At 43.6% G+C, this 24550-nt stretch overlaps 1 protein-coding gene across 2 annotated transcripts in view; it reads left to right on the top strand.

The window, feature by feature from the left end:
- The first annotated feature begins 2122 nt into the window (after nucleotides 1-2122).
- lrp4 (low density lipoprotein receptor-related protein 4) overlaps nucleotides 2123-24550 on the top strand; it is a 151219-nt gene continuing 128791 nt past the window's right edge. For both annotated transcript variants that reach the window (XM_022211235.2, XM_022211234.2), the window contains exon 1: nucleotides 2123-2491. In XM_022211235.2, the coding sequence (XP_022066927.1) occupies nucleotides 2434-2491 (58 nt within the window). In that variant the 5' untranslated portion in view covers nucleotides 2123-2433. The remainder of the gene's footprint in view (nucleotides 2492-24550) is intronic.

Below are 24550 nucleotides of genomic sequence, written 5' to 3'. Positions count from 1 at the left end.
TATAATTGAAGTGTGTTGAAGAACAACAGAAAATGCATATTAATTTATAATTTATAATTTGTATTAAAAACAAAAAACCTGTAAATTATCCTGCTAAAATCTCTTTAGTACAGAAATTTGCTGAACTTACTAAATCTACTGTGAAAGAGAAATTCTTGTGGACATAGTTTACAATTGAACTTGTAAATTAATCATTGTTTTTTGTGATTTTATTATCTGTTACTCAGCAAACAGGGAAGATCTGAAAAATAACACTTGCTCATTGTTTTACAGTGTAAAATCCCTCTGCAGGGAGAAAAGCTGTTTTCATTTTACCACCAGCGGTTCTTAATCTGTGACACATCTGTACTCCCCAAATAAATATGTACAAGACATATCTGCTCAGATTTTTGTCTCATCTGGATATGATTCAGTACTTTTGTGCATGTGTACTACAGCATTCTGAATATTATGCTGCTGGTATGAGGTAATGGAGTATGTTACTTGACTTAATTGTAGTCATGTTTACTTTTAATATTAGGAAGGACACATTAATTTTTCAAACACAGAATTTCATGCATTTGGATGAATTTTCATGCACCAGTTTTAGCCCTCTCTGCGTCTGTGTTCTTGGATCTGTGGGAAACGTTAAAATAGTTTTTCAGAATAAAAGTCATCTGCTGGTTGCGTTCTAATTAACTGAGGGGAGTGCATCCTCCTAAAATATGTGCCTACAATTGTAATATGTATCTCTAATTTTATGTCTTATTAGCCTCTTTGAGTCTCATTACCCCATTTTGTGGTGCTATCACACTACTCTCAAGGCATCCAGCAGTATATTTGTTCGCCCTGATAATGAGAGTACATTGTAAAAAAAGAAAATCCTATAATAAAAAAATAAAATCTGGCAACAATTGCGCTATCATTTTAAAAAAAATAAAAATGACTGAAATGTTCAGAAGCTGTAAAATGGTGAAATTAATGGAAAAAATATGTAAAACAATTAGATTTTTAAGAGATTTAAATATAGTTTTACCATGTAGCTTTTGCAGTCACGCACAGTAAGAGAAAAAAAAAATCACAATTTATGTACAACTTTTCATGTTTTTAAAAAACTCAACATGTAAAACATTCCATTTTCTCCAGCAAATTTGTTAGACATTATCTCAAAATTATGAAAAAATGGAAAATATGTAAAATAACAGTAAATAGATTTTAAAAAATACAGTTTCAGACTCTTAAATAAATCAATTTTTTCTTACCGTGTATGATGACTATAAAAGCACTTCATGTGAACTTAATGCTAATTGTGCATCTATAATCTTAATGTTTTTTGCATCATTATAGTCAAGAAAACACCCTTTTGTGCACAGAAAATTCTGTTTAAAGTTTTTATTGAAGTAAAATGCATGCATTCTGGATATGCATGCATCCACCCCTTCAATCTACACCCTTGGACAGACCATAATGAGTTTATAGTGACTTTTTTGGACTTGACTTCATGGCATACACTTGTGGTGTAACTACATCATCCCTGCTGGAACTTTATGTAATGCTAATTGCATTTTAATACAACCATAATACCCCTCTGGTGACTTTTCTTTTTTGGTAAATCTGTGGTGCTGAATAATGACTGTGTAATGACCTCATCTCATGATCATTACACCCCACTGTAAAAACCACTGCTCTGTTATTTACCTCCAAGTGACAACACAGAGAAACCTTTTTTATTATTATTATCATTTTATCCATTTAAAAAAATCATAAAATATGCTTTCATAGAGGTTCAAAGTGTTTTGCCTCCAAATTGAGTCTGATTTGAGCCTCTGCAGCCTTTTAAAAAGACGTAACTTAACAAATGACACAACGAGAGCAGAGACTTTGGACGAGGCGATTTTTTTCCATATAGGGTGTCCATATCGAAAAGATAAACATAAAACCTAAAAAAAACAGGACATTGAGTACAGTTTGTGTTTTACCGTGAATTTTAAAAATAATATATGATAATTGATTGTAATTCTTGCCAATTAACACATATTTCAAATCGCAAACAAAGCTTTTAAGTTAGTTTCCACCCCCCTAAGCTGGTATTTGGTACGGCCCACAGCTCCTTTTGGTGTCTCCAGCGTCGGAACTACAGCACAACATGTTGGAGAGCGAAGCAGAGCTGTGCCCCTCAGAGTTAACTTTTTAATCCCGGTTTTGTCGCCGTTATCGGACCCAGGAGGAGGAAGGAGGAGGAGGTCCGGGGAGAGAAAAAAGGGGGAGAAACAGTCATGGTCTGAGGTTTTTAATTTTGGGGGTGGCTGAAAGCCGGAGCGTCTACTTGCAAAAATAAAAAGAAGAAGAAGAAGCCCGTTGATATTTAATTGTGCAGAGAGGAAGAAGGAGAAGAAGAGGAGGAAAGAAAGGGGGAAAGACCGGAGCTGAGAGAGAGAAAAGCGGGGCTACAAGATGCATCTGGCCGCCGTGGTGCTGTGGGGCGCCCTGATAACTTTCAGCCGGAGTCCAGGTAAGAAAAAAAAAAGTCCGGGTGAACGACGCCGTGGATCGGACGTGAAAGTGCATGTGAGCGTGTTTTCTAGGAGCTCAGTGTGTTTATGGTGCTTTTCAAATTCCCTCCTTATCAGATCAGCTCAGTCGGACACCAAAACACAGCAGCCAAGTTTCCGCCGAATGCGCCATTTACGTGCGTAAAGTAGAAACCGTAGCGGAAAATGTGTCTATCAGATCTTGTTTGACATCCAGTCTGCAGCAATTCCACTTATTCTGCTCTTTTAACTTGTTAAAATGTTGCTTTTAATTCTGCATTTTCACTTTTAGCACGCTATTTTGCACCATGCCCCCTTCTCATCCTTGTACCTGCTGTTGGAAGTGGAGGAGTGGTAAATATTAGTGCCCATATGAGCTTGTGGAGGTGTTTTCCTGATGTTACATGAAGGTTTGGTCATACATATACAAGATGTGCTGCCAGATTGCCACCAGCCTTGATTTTAAACCAGCTACAATGTTTTTTTTTTTTTTTTTTTTTTTTTTTTTAAATCTATGGCTTGTCTTCAGTGCATAGAAGCTGTTAATAATACACAAGAGATGGAATTTTCTGATGGGATTTTGAGCTTTTTCATGTTTTTTTTAAGCTGGTAGAAAGTTCTGTGTGTTTGCGATTAAGTTAAAATTGCAGCACAAATATGGAAAATCCTGCATACCAGGCCTGATTTAATGTGGGATTAGATAGATTTTTAAAGCAGGTAGAATGGTTCTTGGATGCACTGGAGCTGAAAATGACACTCGAGATGGAGACTTTGAGCTTTTGCATGGTTTTAAAAGCTGGTGGAAAGTTGTGTTTAGTTGCAGATGAGTTCACATTGGTGGATGGAGCACTTCTTTTTCAGGGTAATTAAAATCAGTGCAGTGACAGCAGGTGAACTGGGCTGTTTATCTGTGATAACTCACATCCTGTGCCCCCCCCTTCCCCTGCAGCCTCAGCGCTTGTAATAGGTCTGAGTGATTTCCACCACCCCCTTCCTATGTTTCTCTAACACCTTGTATTTACAACATGTTAGAACAGCCGCTGGAATGCAAGGACCCTAGTGAAGCTATTTTCAAACACACACACTCACACACTGGGTTTTAGTGTCATCCACACATGGGTGCTGTCGGTGCTCCCTGACATGTCATGAAAGCATCCACCTGACAGGACGGCACGAAAATCTTGTAATTGGCTTGTCGGACCTGAGAAAGGAGGTCGGTTGTAATTGCGACGACTAAATGTCACCAGAAGACCGTCTCTGAAATGTCAGCCAGATAAGAGTCAATATCCAATTGAAAACAAAAGCCACCCTGGATGATCCGCGCCCTATTTATAGTTGATCCTTTCAGATGTAGTTATCAGCGTTCTCCCCCGCCTCCCTTCTTTATCTGGGGCGGAGGGGCCGGCCTCGTTTGATTATGGACTTGTTCTGTCATAAAGCAATTAAGTCTGGCGGGCCTGTATCATGTCTTAAACACACCGTGGTCTATTGTGCACGAATGTGAGCCGCGTCACGTTGTGCAGCTCCACTTTGTGCAGCTCCACTTTGTGCAGCTCCACTTTGTGTAGCCCCACTTTGTGTGTCTTTTTGTGGCTGCTCGATCTGTACATTTCATCATTTCCTTGCCAGAAATTCAACGTTTCTGCTCTGGAAAAGCCTCTGAAATAGCATTCAAACTGTCATGTGATACTGACACTAATGAATGATTATTTTAGGACTCCTAAAGGCTGGATCTCATACCGCAGCTATCCAGCGGTCGGTGGGGAAACTCCATGAAGATCTGACGAGGCTAAATATATATTCTTAAGGCGATTCATTGGCTAAATCAGAAGCTGAAATGAAATTCCAGTCGGTCAGAGGCATAAAGTGTTTATCATACTGGCCGCAGTTATTGGCAATAAGAGGGACGTTATGGCTTCATGGGGAGATGAATAAAAAACGGTAAAGGCTATAATTCCTGAGCTGTGTACAGTAAATGGCATTATGAAGGCCAGCTGCTTTTCCCATCTGACAGTAGATGACCGAGGGCTGTAATTTAACATACTGACAGTGTGTGTGTGTGTGTGTGTGTGTTTGTGGAGAGTCTGTAACGTGTGCGAGGTCAAGATGCCTTCTCAGCTAAGTCTGGTGGCCTTGCCGTAATGGGCTGAGCTGGACTAATGGCGTGTTGGAGAGAGTGTTATACAGTTTAATTATGTGCTCTGGGACAGCTCGACCCCTCCGCCCACTGCTGCGATCCCCGCCGAGCTCTCCTCATTTACCGATCAGGTATTGATTGGACTCGGAAGAAGCTGCGGCGTCGCTATTACCGCTCGGTGCGTCACATTTACAGCGACTCTTACAAGAAAGCCCATCTAATCTGGGAATGGGATGAAATTTACAACTCGCACGATGATCCGGCCGCTGCAGGACTAAACTGAGACGATTCCTCTGTATGAATCTGACAGCTGGGCAGCCATCCAAGAAAAAAAAAAGAAAGAGAGGAAAAAAAAACCCTCCCTCCTTGAGTGGTTGGTTTTTTGCTGCTGCAGCCAAACAAAGAAAGAAAAGAAAAGGGAATGATGACAGTAAAATACTGTGGGCTGAAAAATCTGATTATTTACAACATAGAAATGTCTATTACAGTTTCCCACAACTCAAGGCTGTGTTTTCAAATTGGTTGTTTTGTCCAACTGAAACTCCAAAAACCCCGAGGCGTTCAATTTAAAACGCTACCAAGCACAGAAAAGCGGCACTTTCTCACATTTGAGATGCCGAAAGTGGTGAATGTTTGACATTTTTACTTGATAAATGACTTAAATTAGTTTCCAGCAGTGTACTACAGCAGAGCCGGCTCACCTCAAATGAAATAAAGAGCACGTTTGCTATCTGTGGGAAAAAAAGAAATGAGTAGACTTTCAGTATAAAACATTAACCTTCGGGTGATCATGAAAGCATAATATCTGCAAATTGAACCTGCAGAGTACAAAACACTGGAAGTTGTCAGTTAAATGGAGTCGTACGGTTATATTTTGTTCCGGCACATTCTTAAATGAATGACATTCGGATGTCAAAGGTGTTGTTTTGGTGCTGCTACTACCAAAAAGTTGAATTGTAATGGGAGAAATTACAAATCATGCAAAGACTTGCAGATGAGATGCATTTGGATCTGTATGGGATTGAAATAAACGTTCTTTTGACTAATTATTTTAGCAGAAGTGGCACTTTAAATGAGGAAAACCGCAGCTGTAAGACCAGCGTACAGTAGGATTTCCACCGAAGCAAGGAGAAAGTGGCTTGTGTATAAAGGGAGGTGGTGGTCGGCCTTGGATTCGCTCTCTGCCGCCCTTTGTGCCCTTCCCTGCCGCCTGCATCCCCTCGGCGGGTTGATTAGCCCCCTGACGTCCCCTCCTCCACATCCTGGACTCCCAGTCGTGGCCTTTTCGTAGAACCTGCAGGCGTGGTTTTTATTTTTTGCGTACCCAGCAAGCTTTAGAGAGCGCAAAATTTACGACTTTGTCTTGCAAAATAGCTCCAACACCGCATTTGATTAAGTGCCCTCAGAGTAATTGTGTTGGTATTAATAGTGTTGCAATGTTGATATTTCCGAATAACTCAGTCTACAGACAGATTTATGGCCTGCCAGGAGTTGTTTTTGGTACCGATTCCGCTCCGTAGGCGACCCTGCTTTTTTCTTTTTTCTTTTTTCTGGTTTGATTTGGAGGATGTGGCTGCGGCTTGGGTTTATGAAACGGGACTCTTTTGTCTTTACTCCTGGCAACCCTGTGATTGTTTTATGTGCACATTCACCTTCCACTCTGGCTTTTCTTGTTGCTTTTCAAAGCCGGAGGAGGGTGAAAGTTTCATTAATGGATGGATGTGAGACTGGAGCTGCTGTGTTCGGGGTGATTTTTGTGGCCTGAATGGATGTGTGTGTGCCCTCCGCTGGTCTAGCTGGTTCGGTTGGTGTCGGCCAGGCTTCTGCTTTCACCAGGGGAAGGCAGAGTGGGCCACCTGATACCCCCACTGTGCTTTGTGTGTCTCTGCTGAGGGGATGGAATTGCACCTCCAAGGTAGCAGTGGAGGTAACCTGTGATTACTTGATTCCCAGCCCCCCCTCAACTTTCTCATATGGATAAATGTCAGACCTCGGAGCCCCCTCCAACCCCCTCAGCTCCTCTCCTTGTGTTCCTCTACCTTCCTATAAATCACCTGACTCTCTCCCAGAGAGAGACCCTCGGGGCGGGCTTTCGTCTTCGGGGTCGTTTCTGATTTCAGAACTTGATGCCACACCCCCGGGGCCCGTTTCAATTATGCTCGCTGCGCTAATATATGTCACAGATGTCAGCTTTCAGGGCGCACACGCAAGCAAACAAACAAAGTCAGCAGCCGCCGGTGGCCTTCGGTGCAGAGAGCAGCGATCCTCAGTGTAACAATGGAATTGATCCACTGTGCTGAAGTTCTGAATCTGCTATATTTCTGCTGCTGCGTTCACACGCCGCAGGGATGTGGGAGACTTAATCGTGTTTGTGTATGTTAATGACATATGCCAGTTTGATGGAATTTGAAGTGCAGCTTGATCTTTGAGCAAAGAAAAGCCAAGATGTAGATAAAAAGGATCCTCTATGCTCACTCTGTTCCAGTTTTTCTGTTTATCACACGGCTTTAGGTGATAGACTGGGTCAATATTAATTGTTTTCTCAATGTTTGGCCAAGTGAACTTCACCCTCTGATCCCCAAACATGCAAAAAGCATATAATTTTAATTTATAAAAGCTGAAATTGGAGCATTTATCAGTGCCAGAAATAGTCAAAATGGAGAGAATCAGTGCATTTTCCAACTTTTGGATGTTCCTTGAACTCATCATGTGTGAGTTTTAAGTTAGAATTATAAGTCTGGAATAATCAGATTCTGTAAAAACTAAACATTTTGTGTTAATTCCTGCAATCTAGAAGTCACCTGAACTGCAGGCAGTGTAGTAGTATGTAGAGCCACCATTTTTTCCAGTGGTGGAAACACCTGTAGGCACTTGGAATAATGTCGAACATGTCGATTCCAAGTTTTGTCAATTTTTGTAAAATTTGATGATCTAAGAAATTCAGCTTACTTTTGATCTTTTGCCATGATTTATGGCATAATACATTTGTTACACTGCACCCAATACATGTTTGAGTTCTTTCTATTCCTGACTGTGTTTGTGCTGTCTCTGTAGAGGTGCAGGACTTTATATTGCAGTGAAAAATGAGCCCACAGTGAGTGAAAACATGTCAGGATAAATACAATAAACGCCCAGAATTGCTTGGGGTTAAGCAAGGCACTAAACACCCAAATGGCTCCCAATGGTGGAGCAGTTGGCAGCTGTGTGATGTGATGGGAATATCAACAACACCATAGTCTTTTAGAGAATTAATCCAACTGTTGGATTCAGTTTTAGTTCTTGGAACAGAAAAAAAAATTATTACTTTTCAACAGCAAGTTCCTCAGAAACCTCAGGTAACACCAGAGATCTTGTACTGTCTGTCTTTTAGGTCTTTTGTGACACAAAATCGAGGCCACGTCACCGCGGAGGCTTGGTATCGAAGGGGACGTTGGCAGTTTTTTAGGCCATGTAGCATGAATCTGAGTTCCTCTGGGGTTGCAGATTATTGAAGACTGTAATAAACTCTGGTTCTCTGTCTCAGCGGGGGTCTGCTGTAGAGGACAGAAAGATAAGCAGCGCTGGAGACTCGCTGTCTGAGCACAACCAGGGGAGGGGGGCAGGGACACAAAGACATTGTGAAGGACACACATGTACGGATCCATAGTAACTTCAGTTTTCATTGGTTTCACTCGACGCTCGCTACAAGAATCTGCGGGGACATTGATGAAATCCCGGCAATTTTGGTAGAAGACATTAGTGTGAAACGATCGCGGCATCAGCGGATTGTTGCGATGAAAGGCCTCGTTCCGTCCAGTATGGTTTCAGCCATGCATGAGAAATAAGCCACTTATTCTTATACATTGTCTCTGTAACCAAGACATCATGGGATCCTCTTTTTGTGGACAAAAGGAAGACATTTGTCTGATGCCAGCGACTGCATGCTTGCTGTCTTTTACTGAGGGATGAGGGGGAATTTGTACAATTTTCTTGTACACTCAGCGTGTCGAATGAGTTAACTGCAGAGTGGCCGCACACACAAACATATGGTTTGGAGATGACTTTTTGTCTGTGGGCAACAAAACCATCTGAGCAATTTTTGAGGCCCGGACAGTTGTCCCCTTGTCAGTTTGGGAGGATCGGGTGTCCAATCAATCTTGGAAGTGAATGGACCCGTTGAAGGCTTTATTTTTGAATATGCAGCAGTTAATCACTAAAATCTTTCAAGTGCTTCTTACATGGACAAAGTTTCTATTGCAATATTTCATGACATTGACTATTAGAATTCCTGGAGGGTGTTTCAGATTTGTCAAGATTGTGAACAAATTTACTGAAGAACACTCTTAAAGTTTGAAATATGGTGGCATTCTGGTTTATATCCTTCTTCATGTTGACTTGATGCTGTCCTAGTTTATCTTGACTCAATCTCATGTACGTCTTTCTCACTGGCTACTCAGTGCAGTACTGAACATGTTCTGATACAGTGGAAAAAGACAGTTGTTGGACCAACTTAAATGAATTGTTTAGTAACATACAACTGAATTAACTTCCCCTAAATTAACATGTAATAATAATGCAACAGATTTAAGTTTGATGTAATTAAATAATTCAATTCCCCTCAAGTCTACATTGCTTTTAAGGAAGCTCGACTTGGAGTTTCCAATTTTTCCAACTTAACTGTTCGCTCAACTCCAGTGTGGAATAGAAAAAGATCTGAAGAAACACAATACTGGAGCAGTAATATACCAAGTTTTTGGACTTTATCTTTACTTTGACCACCAGTTTAAAGGGAGAAAATGTAATTTTAAGTTGATAGAATTTGAAAAGAGTATGGCCGAAGTTTGGCTTTAGCTTCATGCAGTTAAGGTTTGAAACATAGTTACTAAATGAAGTCGGTATGTGTCAATGCAGACTGGTGTGAGTGGACTGATTAGGGGTTGTAGCACTTTGTTTTTTAATGTTTTATAGAGGAATTATTTTTACAAGAAAATACATTTTACTATGTTTTTACCTTGTATGTAATTGTGTTTTTTTAAACAGTCTGATAAAACGATGATTTCATGTTTTTGCACGTCAAATAGTTTGATTTTTGTACTGAGCATAACTAAGAAATTTTGACTTTTCTACTTTTACAGTGTGTGTGGTGTTACTGAAAATAGTCCCCAACAAGTGCTATTTAGATCATCTTTGCTTTAACAATAGTGCCCCTCTGCTTAAGGGAAACTCTTTAAAAACTTGTTCTTTTTTGGCTAGTTAAGGTTTTATGTCCCCTGTAAAGTGCCACAGACATGGCTGAGATGTTGGAAAGTACCGAGAGAGAGCGACAGAGTTATTGTTTTTATGTGTTCAGAGTAGGAAACAACTCCATGTCATTTGTGCCAAAAAAAAAAAAAATCCCAAAAAGAACAGCATTTTCCACATCTGCCAGCACGGCTGGCTGTTAACATCTTTGTCCTCCTCCCACCATGCAGACAAAAAGCAGATTGGGTGAGAGTTCAAGATATAAATAACGCCGAGAGAGACAGAGAAAGACATGCTTCTGTACTAACTGGCCTCATTCACTACGCTGAGGTCATGGACAGAATCTGTGTGTTTGTGCGCATACATGCCTCCTGCCAGACTGAACAGCAGCTCACAAACAGCCCATGCGGCCTCGTGTTAGGAGGCAGATGAAGCCTTTTCTGCTAATTGATGTCAGAGCTGCGACTCTGGTTTGTGCTTTTCCCCACAAGATTCATCTTCAGCCCATCAACTCTGGTCCAACACACACACACACATTGGCCTTCATTTGCAGTCGTATTTGCCTCCGCTTTAAAGGAACGCTGCAGTGACAATCTATTCTGGAGTATCAGTCATTTGCTGCCTGTAGGCTCCTAAATGCTTGCAGCTCACTCCTTCCTTCTTCATCTTTGATTCACAGCAGCTGCAGTAATGCCAGAAACAGTCTGTCAGACCACCTCTGCAGTATAATTAATTAACTCCTCCTGTTCTGAGCCATAAGTTCCAAATCATTGTTGTTTGCCTGGGAATAAAAGGGCAGAATTTTGGTGACACTTGGAAGTGATTTATTTATTTATTTTTTTTTACAGTAAGCTGCAAACTAGAAAATCCGATCTGCTTTATGCTTTGTGTTCTTCTGCTACATGTTTTCTAGGTGTTTTTTGCTTTTATTCTCATGTGGGACTGTTTTTCCTTCTCCTGATCATATCTCCGTTCCTCTCCTGCACAGCACCTTAAACTCTTGCAGATTGCTCACGGTCACCACCCTGAGCTGCCCTGCCCACCCTCTCTGTCAGCCAGCGGGGGTCCTGCAGATGGGGGGCCTGCAGCTGTCTCACAGATTACCTCCAAAAGGTGTCTAAATGGAGGCTCCTCCAAGCCTGCATGCACGATGCAGCCTGTTCAGACATGGGTTTCAGGAACACACACTCGCAGCTTCCATCTCCAGCTTCAGATAAGATTAGAGCGTGATATGATTTGAGCTAGACCCCCCACACGCTTCACTCTGCAGACTTTCTCCCCAAGGCAATACATTAAGAAACCCTGTTTGTGCATTTTTGCCGGAAATGAATGATCTTTGCTGCATTTTAGAAAGCTCCTGGTATGAATCTGTCGCTCAAAACCAGGAAATCTGAGCACTGTTTGTAAAATTTGTGTCCTTACATAGTGTGGATGTTTACATAAATAAAGCTTAGATCACCTCAGATCTCATCATCCACTCACAGAAATGGGAAGCTTTGTACGCAGCTAATGAACTCCTGTTCCAGCCCATTTTGCAGCTAATTAACAGAACAGTGTTCATAAATTTTAACAGGATAAATCAGATCACTTGTTAAAGGCTGATGACTGCGATTAAGCTCATTAACGTCCAGATCTCACGTTTAGTCTCGGCTGATGTCGCTGGGCTCCGTCAAAACAGCTGAACAGACTCGTGTGACTTTCTGATCGCGCTGCATACAGTGTGAGCACATGGAAGATCAGTGTCGCCTTTCCCTCCCACACCTCTCTGGGACTGTACAACTGCAGGGAAGCACCTGTTGCATATCTGATGTCTAGCTGTTGAAACCAGTATCAGGCATGCTGTAGCACCTATGGAATTAAATCTGAATCCAGAGAAATGACATACACGCACGCACAAACACCGCAAACACTTGCTTTCAGAAATCCCCCAGATTCCACAAGATGCACTTAAAGAATCAGTGGAATCTCCGCTTTTTGCCAGTCCTTAAACTAGTCGTGTTACTTCAGTTTCTTTGGGTAAAACAGCCAAATATGAGATAAAAGCATGAATATTTCATCAAAATCACCCTATTCTGCATATCTCTTTTAATAATTTGCCAAAAAGGAACAGTTTGCTCTGCCCAGATTCTGTAGAAAAATAAAAATTCTGGGGCTGACTCGGCTGCCGCGAACAGTCTTTGGAGAAAATTTGCCATTTTTTTGATTGAACTGGTCTGAACTGCAGGCTGTGCTTTCACATCATAGATGGGAGACAGATATTGACACAATTAAAATGTAAATATCTAAATACCTATGGTATGCAGACTCATCATTTTCCCCCAGAGTTTAAGGAATTGTAGCTGCTCAAGAGATTTTTAAGTTCCTTCTACTTCTATAGCTACATCTTTATCTGTATCTAATGCTATATTACAATGAAAAATGAGTCCACAGTGAATAAAAATGTGAGTTCAAAACATCCTGGGGTTCAGAGAGTTAATGTGACACCAACTTCCAAAGGCTTCAGTGTGCGATATATGTTGGGTAATAAAGATAAGAGTGTATTAAAGGAACGCTGAGAGCCTTTTGTATGGATTTCCTCCCAAAGGTGCTATAGAACGCCATAAATGTAGCATAAATTGGTACAATTCATGAATAACATAAAACAGAACTTTATTGGAGCTGAGTGGAAAACTGCCTCTACTAAAGAGACGTAGTCTTGCAAAGTTGTGAACCATGTAATTATGATTTGTAATTAGTAATCCTGCTTCAGTTCCACACTTAGTATTTGCAAAGTTTGTGTTTTACATTTAAAATTGGAATAAATAATTGGATAGACTTCCTGTAAAATACGTGCAGGTATCATTAATAGATGAATTTGACTAAAATGTAATGCAAAACTAACAATTTCTGCGTCATCCAGAGTCTTCTTTATAGACCGTTATCTCTAAACATCACAAGGACAGCTTGGTTTTGTTGCTTCTCTGCTGTGAAGTCATATTTTTCGAGTAGTGTGAAGCAAAATTCAATCAAGGCAAGAGGCTGGGCGTGAACATGAAGCAGGCGGAACACAGAATGTTTCCACAGTCGACCAGATTTCACAGAACAGATACCTGCTGTGTCTCTGATGCAGAATTAATGGAAATTGGAACATATCATACCATATGTAGCTGTCTAGCAGGAAGTCGAGGTGTACAGTCGCTGCACTTTTACTTTCTCACAGTAATTACCTCCGTGTACGCAGAGAGTCACGGTCAAAGATTCAGCCGAGGCTTCCTTGGGGCTCATATGATCTCAGAGTGCTTTTGCCCTTCTAAAGTGACATCTCTCACTTTTGTCCCCTTGATACTGACGCGCAGTGATGTCACCTGAAAGTGTGAGAGCCGAAACCCGACTCCCGACACAAACATGATGCATCGATGTGCTGGTATGATGCAGGCTGAGCAGAGCACCGTTTTCACCCCCATCCTTCCTCTCTGCCATACATCTTCATACTTATTCCGCTGCCCCTTTGTTGTTTTCCGTCAATGCACCCCTACCCTGCAGGCACTAACTCAGCCAAGGCCGGTAGATGGGGGGGAATGGAGGTGGCGGTTGCGGAGGTGGGTGAGGGTCTTTATTAAACAAACAGCAAAGGGGCTTTGGAGGCCCCATTGAGGCCTGGAGCTGGAATGGGGACGCGACTGAAAGCGCTGGACTTCCTAATGAACTTGAGTGGCCCATAGAAGCAGGGCCCTTTTCACAGAAGCCAAGGAGGACAAAGTGTCAAAACAAGCCCAGCCCCTCTTCGTTCAGAGGGGCTAAACACCGCCTTTTGACTCTGTGGAGTGTGGGCATCTGAAGGGGAGGCCATGAGGAGAAAGGAGGGGGAGGCAGAATGTACTTGTTAAAACAATGGCCTCTTAAATCAAGCACCCCTCCTTGCCTCTCGTCTTCTCCTTAGCTCCTCAGCCTCCGCCTCCCTAACCCCTCCTTGTGTCGCCTCGGCTTCCAATTAGACCTACTCTTGCACAAGCGCTTGAAAGCCCCATATATCGCAGGGGCCTCAAAGGAGAAGGCTTTGGAGTTGCGTCTCTGTAGCAGTGTTGCCTCTATGAAGGGTCTTAGTATTCAGAGGAGAGCCCTGTTTGGGCTCCTCAAAGCACTCAATCTGCCACCGGGGACTTGTGTACCATCATGTCCTCTCCGTTCGCTGCCTCCCCTTCTTCCTCCTTTTCTTTTTGCCACTCCACCCCCTCCATTCCTCGTCTCTTCCTCTTCATCCCTCGCTCGGCCAAAAAACTTCTTTCTTCTGTTTGTGACCCCTCCGTTCTCCCTCCATGCTTGGCTGCCCGCTGGGGCCGGGACAGGAGCCTGTGCATGGCCGGGGCCCGAGCGCTCTCTGCCTCCCTTCCCTCAGTTGTTTAGCCATGGATGAAAAGCGGAGACAAATATGTCTGTGGTTCAAAGTCCATCCCGGCAATTACAGTGACTGATTAAAGAGTTGGCCTACACACAGGCAGCTATGTATAATACTACAACTCCCACTCAGTGTTTCATAACAGCACCTTCAGAACAGAGCTGAGCTGAGCCTGATAAGGGCCCATGGCTTGGCTCAGACCGCTGTTTAGGATGCAGTGATTGAGATTCAGCGCCATGAAAGTCCGCGATTGCTTTATGAGCAGTCGGAGTTTATAATAAGTAGCAGACAGTTTTGTATTTGTGTACGTTAAACTCACAAACTGAACAGAGCACAAAGCAACAGTTGAGGGATCAGTGGCTGAAACCAGAAGCTGAAGTAATCAATCCAATCGCTGCTCAAATGAAACCATAACTGCTAAAAATAAAAAATTAAAAGCTGATTTTGGGAGCCTTAGAATGGACTGGCTGCATTCATAATGACACCAAAACCGGGTGTCGTTGTGCATGTGTGATTGTGTTTGCTGTGCTAAGTGTGAAATGTACGTCTGTCGCATCACGACACTGGAGCGCCGCAGCAAACAAAAGCCGTATTGTTTGGTGTTGTTTATTTGTGGGATCGTACTCGGATGTCTAATTTACCTCCAACTCCCCTCTCATCATCACACGCACAAACGGTCCTAAGTGCAGCCCCGTGATTACAACGAGCGTCAGTTTCAAATGTCAATGTAAACCGAGGAATGTTTACAAGGCCGAGGCTCCTGACACGTTGGAGCCTCTGATGTGCTCAATGAACAGCAACGTCACAAAAATATGAAAGTGATTCGTCCAGCTTCAGTTGCAGAATTCATTGATTGGATTTTATGATGATCTGAATCTGTCATTTCTGCTGTTGTGCTTATCTTTTTGCTGCAATGTTGTGTTCAGTGGCTCCATAAAATGTCCATGGATTTCATGTCAGCTGCGTGACAACACTTCATCGTTTAAAGTGTTTCATGATTAGAAAGACTTGCTAAATGAAAGAGAAGAGAAAGCATGGACAATGAGTGATACAACCAGTTTGCCTGAGGATTTTAGTAGCCACTCCCGTGGGCCACAGTCAGTCTTTATGCCTCGGGGCAAAACTAAGGCAAGATAATAACAACAACAACAACAAGACTTCCCACCATAACCAAGGGAACCATCTGCCCGGACTGAAGTGAACTGAAGCGGGCCGCAAAAATATTCTGCCGAGAGTGTGCAGTAATTGGGTCAGCATGATTTTCCACTTTTGTTGCTAGGTGGTTGATCTGTGGGGTTTCTATTCTGAGACGCGCCTACTTAGTTATTGCATCGGCCATCAAGAGACAAATCCATCTATGTTGGGCAAAGTCCATCATCTCCTATCGTCCTCGTTTTCACGTAGCCCACATTTAATTTAGAGAACTTGTTCCAAATCAAGTCGTGGCACAAAAAAGCATTCTTTCAAAGACTAACTCCACTTCTATTGTAATTTTTCTGTAATAAAAGGCCTTCAACTTTGAGGCCTTAATCTCGAGTGTCCCATCATCACAGATTTAAGCAACACCACATGCCCATATGGGGATAATTGTTGTTTTATTTGAAAAAGAAAGAAAGATTGGCCCTGTAGAATGTTGGGCTGGTTGGTGAGAGGCGTTCTGTGGTTTTTCTTATCCATACAGCATGTCTGGAGTGAAGACATGGTTTAGCTTTCCACTTTGGCAATGCAACAACAATTTGCAGCCTATTGTGTTGCAGAGAATTTGTATTTCTTGCTCAAATTGAACAATAAGAGAAATCTCAGTGGCAGATTCCCAGAGTGTTTATTGCTCTTACATTACAAGCTGATCAGGAATACAGCAGGAATGCATGTTTATGTCCAGAGCTGGAAAACTGCTGCTCCTTATAGATCTTGTCCAGGTGTGAGGCTTGGATGAAGAGGAAATGTGGAGTCCAGTAAATCAGAGCCAGGCCCAAGGCCCAGAGCTGTAGGCTGGAACTGCAATCTGTGCTGTTGAAGGACGCTGGTCAGTGTCCAAACAGGCTCATTTTCATCTTTCTTCGTGGTTGGCTGCAATTTCATTCAGCATCATTTCCATATAGATCAAACTGAAATGTACAGCTCTCTTCCCAGTTGCAGATCCACTTCTCAGGTGTTTAAAATTGTATTGAAAATCCACTCTGAAAGTCCAAATGTATATGTAAAAACTATCTAAAGGACTGCACAATGAAATGTATGATTTCATTTATGAATCTAGCCAGGAAAAGCAAATTGGGTTGGAAGCAAGCAGATGCACTTCTGTCAGTAAATGCAGTCAGTTTTGGTGGGCACTGATAATATGAAAGGTAGTAATGTGTGCGATGGTGAATGTTTTAGAGAGATAAAGTCAGTTGTCAGGGTGCATATTGAAAATTTCACCCATAAACGTCAGATATGAACACAGTCTGGACTTGAGATTCATAATAATATCACTCAGTTGCAGTGAGTGTTTGACCTCTACCTCCCTGGCCTACTGTTATATCAGTAATTGGCTGTTAGCGTGGCCTGGGGTCTGTGGCCTTCCGCACTGTTCAACCTGCCGGTATACAGTACGCTCGCTGCCTTGTGGAGCTTGATTTACGCCACATTGTGTGCACTATACATAAAACAGCATTACAGCACACTTACAGACCTCCTGACAATGTCAGTCAGTGGCCTTTCTGACTGCCCGTCCTCCTGCAGGCTGCTTTAGATGCTCGACTGATTGCTGTAACCTTGGCTGCTGGAAAGAAGGCAGGGACGCACTTTAGAGCGGCGCTCATAAAACACGGTTGCTTCAGAAATTGCTCATTTAATAGGGATGCTGTGTGGGCTCTTTCTCACTTAAGAGAGAGCAGCGGATAAGACTCAAGGCTCCTGATATTCACATTAACTTTATTCTAACCTTTAGGGCTGCGGTTAGGCTTAATTAGCTTTTTAGAACCACTGATCTGTTTGCTATAAATCCAGTTGTAGCTGCTCTGCACTTCACTGTCGCTGTAACAGATGAATGCATTTTAGTTCAGGAGAGGAAAGGTCATGACTCGTGGCCTCAGGATATCAGAGTTGTCTCCCTTCTACACTTTCACAGCCATTCATGGTAAATCCTCGACAGGTGCTGCAGCTTAAATGCGAGTCTCTTTCATGCTGTGTGCATTTGTCTCCGTTGTGTTGTATGCAGGTTTTTTTTTATATTGTGGGTGTGTGTATGTATGTGAGACAGGTGCCAGGGTGCAGTCAAGTTGCCCAGCAGTTGCACCAGCAGGCTGGAATAAAAAGATTCAGCTGGCGCCTGGTGCCCACCGTGCTGTACTCAGATATGTGCCTCTGGCAGTGCGCCACAAAAACACACACCAACCAGAAACCATTCAAGTAACCCTGTTAACAAATACACACTTTTACTCCCCCCACTCCCCACAAAAAATATCCCGCTTTGCATCTTTCTCTGCTGGTTTCCTTCCTCTCCTGCTGCCCCGACTGAAGCTGGCACCCCTGGCACTGCTGTCACCCCTGGGGGTTAAGGTAGACGCTGTCATCAAGCTGAGTGGTGCCAGCCCGTTTTATAATTGGATTTAGTGTTGGCACTCTTCCTTTCTCCCCCCTCTTCAGCCGGATAGAATTGATTTATGAGGGAGGCCTGGGAGACTGTATGTGACCGAGTCCGGCAAGTATTGCACTGACGGCTTTGTTCTGCTGTTAGCTTCCCTGCTGTCAGCGAGCCGAGTGGTGCTGCGAATACCTGGAAATACACTTACTGCTAATTTAGATTAGTGCCCACGATACAATTTTTATTGCTCCTCCTTATCTGATAAGCTGATTAAAAGTCAGTTGCTCTGCTGGCACTCTTTTTTTTTTTTTTTTAATCTATTTTTGTTAGGCTGTTTACTGGTCTGATCTGAGCAGCTAATAACATTTGTTTTAATTTGGCTCCAGCGTCAGACCTTATCAAAATGACAGTCTTGAATCCTGTATCAAACCTGGTGATGTTTAGCTTTCGACAGCTTTAAGAACTGAACCTGAATCCACCAATGAGATTGACATGTAAACACTCAATTCGTTGATTTTCTGCCTCATTTGTTGGCTCAAAGGAAAAGGGAAATCTGGTTTCTTAACCAGTATGGAACCAGCTATTGGAACCAAACCCTTGTCGCCATTTCAGTGTCTATTTGAAGCCTGGATGCCACACAGGCTCTCACATGCCACCCAGTTACTGTAACTCCCCCAACACTCGGCTTGGTCTCAGGTGTTGGGTGTCAGGACCCTGCCCCCTCCTCCTCCTCCTCCGGCTGCTTTGGAGGCTTTGGATGAAGGCTATTCTTGGTGGAGGAGCGTTCATTAGCGCACACTCTCTTTCTTCAGTACGATCAACCTCCCACCCTCCTCATCGAGTGACCTGTTGCCCTTCGGAGGAGGACGTAGAGGTTACGGTGCCGCCACATACACCTGTCTGACCACTTAAGCAGCGTAGAAGCAGCCCTGGAATGCAAACAAATCCTCCCCTTACCCTTGAACTGCTTCTGACCTTGGATTTGTGTTCAGGAAGGGAGCGCAGGTCAGGATAATGGGTGGACGATGTACCTGCCTTCCGCCTTCTGGAGCCTCCTCAGAAGAGCAACTGGAGTGTGAAATGCCCTTCATGTGGTCCTGCGTACAATGGAGTCAGTTCAATATCGGTTTGCTTCGCAGCTGTCAGTTGGCCACAAAAACATAAAAGTATAAAGGTGTGGCAGGATGGGAAGGTAGGAATTAGGGAGGGTGGTTACAGCAGGAAGAGAGATGCATCCAAAATATCCTGGATGGGATATTTTTGCAGGTCACGTCTTGCCACAAATGCACACAGAAAGCTGACAATAGTAAGTTTTGTTCTTCAGAGATGATGGCGGTTGCATTCACCTGAAGTCAAGTATGAAAGCGTGCGACTTGATGATATAAATGCCAACTGAACTTTATAATTTGCATAATTTGTACCTATGATTAATGTAGAAAGAAAGTGGGTCTCATGACAACATGTACATAACCTATGGTTTTCCATTTGCTCATCAGCCAAGTTTTTTTTTTTACCTTCTGAACATGTCTGTACAGTGGTTTTTTTCTTCATATTTTGGAACACAAATCATGAGAAACAAAAGCTTTAAACTGCAGTGTGCTGATGACAAGTCTAGAAAACAGAGATTTGTACAGTCTTGGTTTCATACGAGGCAAAATGAAGGAACCAGTCCTCTCAGCTTATGGGGTGAGTCTTCTTCAGAATTGGTTTCTAGTTTGGATGTGTGTGACTGACTTACTACACTATCACAACTTGGTAATGTAAAATACTTTTCCAGTGAGCAGAGTTAAAGGTGAGCTGGTGTGCTTGAGCTGCAGGTGAGCGGCAGTGGTGTTGTTAGATATAAAAGAGATTATTTTCTTGCAAGAAAATTTCCTAAATATGTAATTTTGATGATCAGACATCAACTTTAGATGAGGAAATGAAACTATTTTTACCCCTGGTGACCCCACTTAGCTGAATACCAGTGGTGAGTCAAATGACAGGAGGAAGCATCAAGATAAGACTAAGACAATGTCCAGGGACCTCGTGCTCTTGATCAGTCAGATGGCTCAGGGCTCACTGTTCTGCAACAGAGCCACCATTCAGTGCAGCGACAGACGCAGATGCAACACATGATGCACTTCTAAACCATGCTAATTCACTTGGATTCACTTGAAACGTGCACTGCCGCACAAAGGGCATGAACTTGGATGTAGCAAAAAACGTCCTTGAAACTGCAACCGATTTATTTTTTTGGTCTCTCCAAGTTTTCAGCTAATAAAGGAAGAGATCAAGATCACTGTGATGCATTAACTAGGTTACTCTGAGTTTATTTTTCATGCTAAATTAAATCAAATCAGTGGAGAGAGTTGGAAAACATGAACTATCCCTACGGTAACATCAAAAAGATGTTCGGAAGGGGCTACAGTTTATTTCATAATGTCGTCTTTGTGTTCCTGGGAAGGGTTAAAGGAAAAAGATCCACCCTCTGATACACTCCAACAACTGTACAACTAATGACCTGTTCCTTATTCTTTGATAAAATGTTTATGCCTTTGTGTACCCATTCTTTTCTTTTCAGTTTGCTTCATCTACTACTTAAGTTTATGGTTTTCTCAATTACCCCGCAGCACTTTTGAAAACTCTCAGCGAAGGGGCCTGAACATGTTGTGCTTTGTATGCACTCTACCACAGGACAATGCACAAAGTGATTATGACGATAACGTAGAAAAAGAAAGACGCCGGCGTTTTCTAGTCAAAGAAAAACTCCTGATCCTGTCCTTTATTCAAAATGCAACATGTCTCTTTGTGCTGCGACCTGCTCTGCTTTAATGCCACTGGAGAAGCCAAATTCAACAAGTAAAGTCACATTGGTGCGTGAAATGCGTTGGAATAGATTTTTTCCCTTTACTACTGAGAATAATGCCAAATTGACGGGTTTAATTGGAGAGAAAACTGCATTTTTCAGCTCTATTGCACACATCAACACTTTTCTTTTACTTCTCCCAGTGCTTTTGAATGCCCTACTTTGACCTTTTTAAGCTATTTATTTTTCAGAAGATAGGCTGGAATGAAACCACATCACAGAAAGGAGCCGTGGGTCAGCAAGAACAAAGAGCAGCGACAAGTGTTCACTACAGCTAAGGTTGAGTGAGCTTATTTTCACATGAAAGCGGCTACGACATTGAATATGCGGCATATTCCGTATTGAATTTGCCTTATTTTGTTCCTAACGAGTAGCATACCGCTCGAGTTAAAAGCAGCAGCAGCTCAGGGTCTCTGTGCCAGCGCTGAGTCATGGGCGACTTAATGGTGTTGTGCCCTGTTTACTGTGTTTACAATGTCCTTGCAGATATTTTCATTCCTCTGGGAGAGAGAGAGGGGGAGAGAGAGAGAGGAGCACTTGTTATCTGCAAAGCAATGGCACTGTAAAAGGGGGAGAGAGTGAGGAAAGAGCGATGCAGGCTGGGGGAGGAGAGGAGTAGAACATCAAAAGGAAGGGATGCTAAATATACTCATCCCTTTTTTGGCTCTACATGTGCATCTATATCTCGCTGTGTGGGCTTCACGAGAGGAAGCCGAGGCATCAGCGTATAACTGATTCACTCTGCTGAGAGGTTCTTGACACAGAAACGTTCCCGCCGTAGGATGCCTGTTGGTGCAGGAATCGATTCCTGCTTCAGCGTTGGAGTCAACCTGCCGACATCACAGCTGTGACACAAGCTTGTTGTAAGGATGTGTTGCAGTGTAGTAATAAAATCAAGTCAAAGTTAGGAGTTGAACCAAAGTGCTGTACAGGTATGACTACAGCGGTGTTTTTGGGTGCAACATTGGATGCAGGATACAACAGGTGCTCTTCAGCTGCACCTGAGTGAACGAAAGCTGAACTTGGAGGCTGCATGCTCCTGGATTTCAATCCAAACCCACATGACTGCTTATTTGAAAACTCTCTTATTAGTTTGATAAAATGTGAGTCTGAAAACATTTGGGGTGAAAAATAAGCCATGCCCCTTCTGAATTTGTCTTAATTTTAGATCGATAATGGCTAGTTTAAAAGTGTTTCCAAATTTTTCATGGGTGGCGCACGACGCTTGACTCGTCAGTTGCATAAAGTTGCTAAACCTCGACCTTATGCAAATGAGAAGCAGACAACGTGATGCCACATGTCTCGAACGCATCACAATGTGACAAGAATGCACTGCATGGCTGCTTAAATACACAATAAATAGGAAGCATTGGAGTGACGCATCCTGTAGACACATGTCATGAGGATAACAGGAAATAATATGAATGAAAGGTAATAAAGGGCAGTATAATAACATACCCCAGGGGTGTAGGAATGTGTCTGTATCAAACCCAACCACCCCGATTGTGAAGTAGTGGAAGCTGTGGCGGTTCGATCGGCATCAAATCCCAGAAGAAATGAGTAAAATAAAATGTGAAAGAAGGGCAGGAGTTATCCTGACTCACCCAAGAGTCTAAACACTTATTCACTCATTCCATTTCAGTCGCCTTTACTTATCTCCCATCCAGCCACTTCATTACTTTCTTATCCATCACACACACACCCATCTCTGTATCACACTGTTGACTTCGCCAAAGGCTAATCTGAACTATTGCCAAACACCAGCTCTGTGTGTGTGTTTGTGTGTGTGTATGCAGCCTTTGCGGAGACACTGGGACAGCGTCATTGATAGAGTAGCATGAATGTTATCTGCCGTGCTGGACTTTGGATTGAACGCGGCTCAGATTTAAGCAGCAGTTGGCACTGGAAGGCAGGCGATTGGAGGTTTGCCAGGCTTCTCCCTTCCTCGGCCGAGTCTGGCTGTCTGGTCCTTGATGTAACCTTGACTGCGCTGGAGATTGCTGTTCAGGCAGACGTCAAGTTCTAGATCTGCTCCGAGCCAGGACCAGCTCGCCAGACTGTCATGCCCAGACAAGAGCCTCTGTCTCCAGTCTGGCCTTACCTCATGGCCCCTGAGGCTGGATGCGGAGCCATGGAGCTGCGAGTGGAGGGGCAGGGACTGGGAAACATGCTGCTCATGGTAGCTGAGGTTCAAGTCCTTGATATGCATCCAACTTATTTTTTTTGTATTTGCTCAGATTTGATATACCAGAATTATCATACACACTTTTCGAAGCAGCGACTCGTCCAATTTGGCTCAGTTTTGTAACTTGTTGGAAAAGCAAATCGAGCCCCTGGCAGTTTCCTCCTTTGTTGTTTGTGAGCAGCCAGCTGTTTATAGACTTTATTTGCCTCTGCCTGTAGTCTTGTCAGAGGCCTGTTTCTTTTTTCCCCTCAGTGGAGGCTCTGTGCTGCCGGCTGTGGGGCTCTCAGATCTTTAGAGGTTGACCTCTCCAAAACACTGGGCTGGACTCGGACACAGCTATGGTCATTGTGCTGGTAGTTAATGATTCTGCCCCTCCATTTTCACCCTCAGTCTCCTTCAGTTCCGCTGCCTCCTTTATAGAGTCAGGAAATGGCTGCCCCAAATGGACGTAACTTCCAGGTCAGTGGACGTGGGGTGAGGGGTCACGGTTGGGTTGAGGCGGTCATAAATTCAATGACTGAGCAAGTTTTTTTTGTGTGTGATGAATTTGGAAACCTTTCATGGTCAGCTCACACACAAAAACACATGCACAGATGTACGTGGCACGTGCATGAAAATATATGAATGTGGGTTTCTAAGCTGATGAAACACGTGCACCCAGCTCTACACTCTTGATTTTTTTTTGTGGTTTTTTTCTCTCCGCTGTCTCTCCTCCACCATCCTCTGCTCTCTTCTAGCTTTTTTCTCCCGCTCACTTCTTTCTTTAATCTCCCTCCTTCTATTCGTCTCATTGCTAAGCAACAATGACAGCCGTGACAGATCTGCGCGTTGGCTCACACAGTGTCACATCTGACTTTAGCCAACCCCCTCCCACATTAACTCACATCCACAACACATGCTATACAACCCAGTGCCCTGCTGGTTTGGAGTTTATGATGCCGAACCCCCAGCACTACCCCCCGTCCTCACCCTCCACACCGGCGAAAACGGCTCCCTGGTCAGCACCCCCCACACTGAGGTGACAGGAGGGAAGCGTCCAGCTGGATGGAGCTGTTGTGTTCTTCTCCTGAGGGCTTTGATCTTTTGCCCTTCATCCCCCAAATCAGTGCCTGCCCTGCCAGCCTGGAGAGGGGGCTGGATCGCTTCTTGATTTAGCACTGCCTTCCCTTCGCCCATGGGGACACGGGCCCGAGGAGGCTGGTGAGATATGATTCATACTTGTGCAGGGTTTTGCGACAGCTGGTATAAGGTGGAGGCCCTTTTTTTGTTTTTTTTCTGGACCGACTGCACGTTGTTCCCCACCCGCCTGCATCCCTGCCTTAACTTCCCCCTTAGCCAGCACTCGCTCTTGGTTCCTCTTAGCTCCACAGCACAGACTCATTGTCTCTAAGCCCCCTCTCGTCTCTGGGGAGCGGAGGGAGAAGGCTGAGGCTCCCTCTCTCTCTCCCCTCCCTCGGTACCCCCTGATCCCGGCCCCATTTTTTACGGCTTTAAGACTGACCTGTCAGCCGCTCTCTCTTCCCCAGAGTCAATGCGGCCCGGCCCCCTTAAAGACCCATCCGCATCGGCCTTCTGTTTGAACAGGCCCCACCAAAAGACCCCTTGTGCTGCCCTTTGTGTGCACATAAATAAGATCAGAGTTAAAGTCCTCGTGCTCTTGTGTCCAGAGACGGGCCCTGTGGACCAGGAGGACTAATGCCGCTTGGCAGG

Source organism: Acanthochromis polyacanthus, chromosome 2 (assembly GCF_021347895.1).
Source record: "Acanthochromis polyacanthus isolate Apoly-LR-REF ecotype Palm Island chromosome 2, KAUST_Apoly_ChrSc, whole genome shotgun sequence".
NCBI classification, from domain to species: domain Eukaryota; kingdom Metazoa; phylum Chordata; class Actinopteri; family Pomacentridae; genus Acanthochromis; species Acanthochromis polyacanthus.
This window is presented reverse-complemented; position numbering and strand designations above follow the sequence as displayed.